Source organism: Aphanomyces astaci (assembly GCF_000520075.1).
Source record: "Aphanomyces astaci strain APO3 unplaced genomic scaffold supercont1.4, whole genome shotgun sequence".
NCBI lineage: Eukaryota > Oomycota > Saprolegniomycetes > Saprolegniales > Verrucalvaceae > Aphanomyces > Aphanomyces astaci.
In genome coordinates this window covers 20,504-26,976 of record NW_009798267.1, presented here as the reverse complement: position 1 = coordinate 26,976, position 6,473 = coordinate 20,504, and the positions used below count along the sequence as shown (strand labels likewise).

The 6,473-nt window shown below is 44.7% G+C and overlaps 2 protein-coding genes across 2 annotated transcripts; both read left to right on the top strand.

The window, feature by feature from the left end:
* Positions 1–509: 509 nt before the first annotated feature.
* On the top strand, positions 510–2,722 carry H257_02242 (hypothetical protein; the record flags this gene model as incomplete). The annotated part of the gene is made up of 2 exons (XM_009825793.1): positions 510–957; positions 2,307–2,722. The coding sequence occupies 2 exons, from the start codon at positions 510–512 to the stop codon at positions 2,720–2,722; spliced, it is 864 nt and encodes a 287-aa protein (XP_009824095.1).
* Positions 2,723–2,857: 135 nt separating this feature from the next.
* On the top strand, positions 2,858–3,708 carry H257_02241 (hypothetical protein; the record flags this gene model as incomplete). The annotated part of the gene is made up of 2 exons (XM_009825792.1): positions 2,858–3,036; positions 3,285–3,708. 2 exons carry the CDS (start codon positions 2,858–2,860, stop codon positions 3,706–3,708), a joined length of 603 nt encoding a protein of 200 aa, XP_009824094.1.
* Between the last annotated feature and the right edge of the window lie 2,765 nt (positions 3,709–6,473).

Sequence of the window (6,473 nt, the reverse complement as noted above, 5' to 3'; positions counted from 1 at the left end):
TTTCTTGAGAAAACGTTTGACACTGCCCGGGAATTCAACCCGGGCCCCTTCCTCTATCCTTTGATGCCGTCACGCTTAACCATTGCGCCACCGCGTCAAACGCTTACGCTTACACTCGAAGCATTGTATCAATCAAGTCGACTTTTTTCATTGTAACGCAAGAACTAATATCCTTCAGAAAACTTGGCCTGTGGCATTCGACTTGCTTGTAGATTAGTGGCTCCTTGATTGTCTAATAAAATGACCTCCAAAATATAAATCCGGACTCAACTCGAGCCAATAAAATGGGCATTACGTCTCCGATTGGTGGGAAAGGCGTGCGTACTTCGAAGTAAGGCAGCCAACCACCATCAAGTATTTGCATTCCACCCGAAGCAAAAGTAGGCATTAAGTTCCGTAGATCCCTGTACGTCAAGCCCTTCTTAACGCCGGAGAACGTCGAGGCTCGTCTGGAGTACGCAATGTCCTTCGTTCGACCCTTGTTAGATGGACGCCACTGTTTCGCCAACATGTACGACTATGTGCATGTCGACGAGAAGTGGTTCTATCTGACAAAGGTCAAACGAAGGTACTATGTTTATGATGACGAGGAAGTGGCTGCACGTTCAGTCAAGTCGAAGAAATTCATCACTAAAGTGATGTTTCTTGCTGCTGTTGCTAGGCCCCGTTTCGACCATCATTCCAAGAAACAATGGGATGGCAAGCTTGGTGTCTGGCCTTTCGTTCACGTGTCGCCAGCTGCGCGTGCAAGCAAGAACCGACCAAAAGGCACCCTGCATACTGTTCCTCTCGCTGTCGACGCCAAGGTGTACAGCGATGCGATCATGGACAAGGTTGTGCCGTCGATCCAACTCAAGTTTCCTGGCGATTGGAGGCGCAGACAAGTGCTTATCCAACAGGATAATGCAAGCCCACATCGCCGTGTGACCTCGGAATTTCTCCAGCAACAAGGCATTCGTGGAATCGGAGTCGTCAACCAACCCCCGAATAGTCCAGATTTCAACGTCTTAGATTTAGGATTTTTTAATTCTATTCAAAGTCTCCAGTACCAAAAGTCTACTCGTTCAATCGAGGAACTTATTGGTGCTGTGGAAAGTGCGTTTTATGAGTTGTCGACAGATACCCTTGCAAAGACATTCATAACCCTTCAAAAGGTTATGGAAAAGTTCATTGAAATACATGGCAGCAATAACTACAAACTTCCTCGTATGAGTAACGATGCTAACATTGCTGACTTTGCTTTGTACAATGTCGAGTGCGATGCTTCTTCCTACGAGAGCGCATTGACTCATTTGCATGAGCATCTGGGCGAAGAAGCCACCATGGAAGCCTTGGTAGATTCTCTTGAATAAGTACTCCCGATCAACTTAAAAAATACAATAAAAATTTTGTTGAAAATATGTGGTTTTAGAGTTCAATACAAAATTCAAGTTGTTTCGAATGAATGTTGAATACTTTAATCAAATGAAAAACTACCTGACAAAAGTACCGGAACCGAGTAGTAGCATTCAACTGCACATATTTTAAAGGATTCTTAAGAGGTATTTTTAATGTTACTGATTAACATACGCAATATACTGTACAGAACTGATCGTATACTTTGCACTGTATATTCAACTGGAAATATCTTAAAGATTATTATGACGTATGTTGAATGATACTATATTAGTACGTAGTTTTCTTGATTCCAAGCACTTTAGTTAGATTTAGATAGAAGGGAATTAAAATGTTTGGAATTGAAGTAATAAAATTGTAAAGATGGCCACTCCAAACAGTGATCATTGATATGCCGAAATAATAGATTTTATTAAAGTATTGGAAATGCTTCGAGATACAAATATCTATTTATAAAAATAAGTATCATACGTTGAAAGTACGTCTGAATAAGGTTGAATTCTATAACAAAATTCCCCGAATAATATCAACTAACCAAGGGTTTTGATTGCTTCGGTAAATAGTTTTATCCAATCATATCAATTTTGTCATCCTATTGGGCAAGACGTTCGGCAAATCATTGATTGTTTATGCTATCACCGAATGGGCCACTGAATTTGGGGTAATCGCCAATATGTGAGTATATCAGCAAACCTTCGCCAAAATGTGAAACCTTCGCCAATACGTGAGCGCACTTAACAAATACTATCGCACTTAACAAATTTTACATTGTAAATCCAATCTTTGGACAAAACCACAAATTGTTGGAGCAAGATTGATTGGCACAGAAACTCTCAGTTATGCAGACAGTATTCACTTTCAATTGAACAGCACCACCATGAGTCTTGCTCTTGGAATGGAATTTCACTCAGGCAAAGCCTTCGTGGACTACGTTAAAGACTACGCTGTAAGCGAGAACAAGCATGTTCGAGTGAAGTCTCGTGGTGGGAACAATAGAACCGTGGTGTGCACAGTACCGCTCTGTCCATTTTTGGTCACGGCGTACAAGCGCATGTCCAGCACTTCTCCAACGCAGCCATTTGTCCTATCATTCGCCAACGTTGAGCACATGGACTGTACATCATCAGCCAAACCCTCTGCCCGCCAGATCGCGAACATATCCAGCGTCAATAGTGCAGTCCACGCGGATCGCCGCGTCTCTGCAGCGTTTGTACAGAGCCAAGAACAAGTCGTCCACTCAGTCAACCTCGACACGAGGCAACGAAACGTCTATCGAGCGAAAAAGTATGTGCGGGACGAACTTGAAACGGTAGACAACCAGTCGTAAAAGAGGCTGCCAGGTCTCCTTAGTTCGTTTGAGGCGTTGAACATTGGTAGTATTGTCAAGTGCGAGAGCTCACCAGATGGACGTTTTCATCGCTGTGCCATCGTTTTTGGCGCCGCAACATCGTCTTGGGTCGGCATGCAGAAGATCCTCGGCATTGACGGAGCGCATTGCAAGAACAAGCTGTACAATGGTGTCCAACTTGTTCTGCTCGGCCGAGACGGAAACATGAACAACGTTCGTGTAGCGTGTGCCCTTGTTCCAAGTGAGAGTGAGGCAAACTGCTCGTGGTTCTTTATGCGTGCCGAGAGGGTGGGGTACATCTGACCGTGCCGGTCATGTCGGATCACGGACCTGGGATTGTTGCTGCAGCACGGCATCTTGATATTCAGTTGAAGTACTGCACTCATCACATTCTACGAACATTCGCGATCGATTTCCCGCTGCCTTTCGTGAAGAAGACAGCTCCATCATTTGGACTATGCAAGGTGCGCTCGAGGAATGTCATTACGATTCCCAACTGGCGGTGCTCGGGGTCGCGTGTGGTGAAGCTGTCAGGACTTAGGTCGTTGCAATTGACCGGCGTGACTGGACCGTGCACGCCAACATCAACGACCACCGAATGTATGGATGCAGAACGCAATTTTGTCGAAAGCGAGCACAACACATCGCTACTCAATGACATCCGATATAAGATGCCTTTCCCTTTCATCCAAGCGTACCTGGAGTTCATGCGAGATGACTTCAAGAAGAAGAGCGACAGAGCCAAGTTATGGATTGATGACGGACGAAAAGTTACACCGGGTGCACTCAAGGTCTACAACGAGCAATTCGAGCGTCTGGGGGAGTATGCAGCAGATCCAGTCAGTGACGACATCATCCACGTGTACTCCACCACACGGCAACCCCACTACAAGCGACACGTCGTGCTCTCGGGGAAACAGTGTACGTGCGGCCCCTGTGCGACCAGGTCCTGCCGTGTCTCGTAGAATTGCAAGTCGTGGTGAGAAATCGACCTCCAGCCATTATCGAGTGCGGTGCTCCAGGTGCAAGCAATACGGGCACAATAGACGCAGTTGCGCAATGGACGGTAATAGCATTACGTGAATTTGAATCTGCATCGTCGTTTGTGCGAAGTTCGTGTCGCATCCACTATGAAAAATATTCACCGCTCAAAACTGCGTCGAGTCCGTCTGTGGGAATTTTGATTGAGCACTACACCGTCATTCATATGCGCAATATTTATTGAACACTTTGTTTTCGAGATGAATAATCATATAGTTGTCATCACTAGAGTGGCTTCAGGGAGAGTTCTGATGTTTGATTTGACCACACGGTATGCAATGTGTGTCGTAATCGACACCTTTGCATCCAACTCAGATTTTCACAATTTAAACCAATCACAGTCATGATCATTTACCGGAAAAGCGACCTTTGGCAGAAATGCAACTACTCCAATTAAATTATTATACTTCTTGCAAGAAAGAGCAAAATATAATTTACCCTTTTGAGCTTTCCAATTTTAGCCAATCATGTGAATGATGTTGTACTGAAAATTACACCATAGATTCCTCTAACACGCCTGCAGCCAGCCCGACTACATGTACCAAAGCCTGGGACGATGGCTCATTGAGTCGATATGACTGTAAGCACATGAGTGGTAAGACATTTTGTCATATCTCGGATGATACGAATGCTTGCAGGGTTTCCTTGATGTATTGTTCCCACCATGAGACTTCACTCGAACACGCTTGTTCTCGCTTACAGCGTAGTCTTTAACGTAGTCCACGAAGGCTTTGCCTGAGTGAAATTCCATTCCAAGAGCAAGACTCATGGTGGTGCTGTTCAATTGAAAGTGAATACTGTCTGCATAACTGAGAGATTCTGTGCCAATCAATCTTGCTCCAACAATTTGTGGTTTTGTCCAATGATTGGATTTACAATGTAATATTTGTTAAGTGCGATAGTATTTGTTAAGTGCGCTCACGTATTGGCGAAGGTTTCACATTTTGGCGAAGGTTTGCTGATATACTCACATATTGGCGATTACCCACTGAATTTGTATTTACCTTTGTATACTAGTATGGATAATTCTCCTATAAATCAGATATAGCTTGATATAATTATGAGGAAACACAGTGAAAATCAATCAGCATAACTGGTAGTACTTTTTTGCTGTTACCTACTAAGCAGTACTACTAACTGTTGATAGTAGTACTACTACTGTATCAGTATCTTGTACTATAGTATATACAGTGTGAAATATCGTCCTTTACAGTACCAGGTACTGTTCTGTCCTGTACTACGAAGTACTGTACAGTAGTACAACGTAGTATTAGTATAGCAATCATTAACTGTAAGCTTACTCCATGCAGTATCATATTTTGTCCTTCTAGTACTCCTTCTAGTACTAGACAAAGTACAGGCATCATGCTCTCATCGGATGTACAGTACCAGTCCTTCCTTTGAATGCAAGGTTAACTGAAAATTATTCCATTCTGTACATCCGCGTGGACTACGTACACTAGTACAATATACTGTACGTACAAAACTTTGTACTGTAGTGAACTCAGGAAGAGTACAGTGCATTATATCAGTCAAATTAGACTATTGTTGATTACATTCCCCACACTTGCATTTGAACTGTGATTACTAAACTCAAGTCAAAATAGTGCCTTGAATATCTTAAGATAGGTTAATATGACGCATTTTGATGGTTACGTTGAACTTGATTAAAATATGTATTGATTATTTTGACGCATTTGGACGGTTACCTAGACTTGATTAAATATTGTGCATTGTATACCGCTTACGCTTTGGGCGCAGTCTCCCTGTGAATCGTCCAATTACTCCGTGATTCGTAGTGCGCACTACTTTTGTAGTACCGTATAGTGTAATACGAGTCGGACATTCATTACGAGTCGGACATTCATTACGAGTCGGACACCCGTGAAATTAGATAAATAATACCACTCACAACGAATTTGTTTTCAGCGTTGTCACTTCGCGCGGGCAATAAACTCCAATCCCTTATATATATCCCCAAATGTAATACAATATCCATTTATAGAGGGGAAATTTGTTCGGAGGTTTTTACGCGCGAAAATGCAATGGTGCCAACGAAAGACGCCATGGCCATTCACAAACGTGCCATGGAGCTCACAGACGATCAGCCACAACGCTTGCCCAAGATCGGAAGGCCGGTGTCGAAGTACGGCCCCAAGAAGAAGCCAAGGCAGTACAAGAACACAGTAGTTACGAACAGCGAGCGGCTAAGCGTTATTCAATACTACGACACGTGTGCCATGCAATCAACTCTCTCTGCGTTCTACGGCAACCTCACCATGACGGCACGCGAGACAATGCGCAAGAAGATCTACTCGTGGTTGGCCAATCGTGACCACATTGAAACCATGGCGTCGAGTGCACGTACCGCGTCGAAAAGGTGCTGGCGACCGCTCGGCGCGGGGACGACGCTGACGGCAGCGGCAGAGGAACAGCTCGCCCAGTGGGTGCTCGACATGCGCAAGGACGGCGTGCAAGTGACGCAGGCGATGCTGCGTATCATGGCACTGGATGCAGCGATCGACCTAGGCATAGAGGACCATGAGTTCCTTGCTGGATGGCACTGGATCCACGGGTTCAAACGACGCCACGGCTTGTCTCTCCGATCACGTACCCGTATTGGCCAGGATTCACCAGACGATGGCGTGGCGGCACTGGAGGCGTTTTCGGCGCGGGTCAGGGCCCTGGT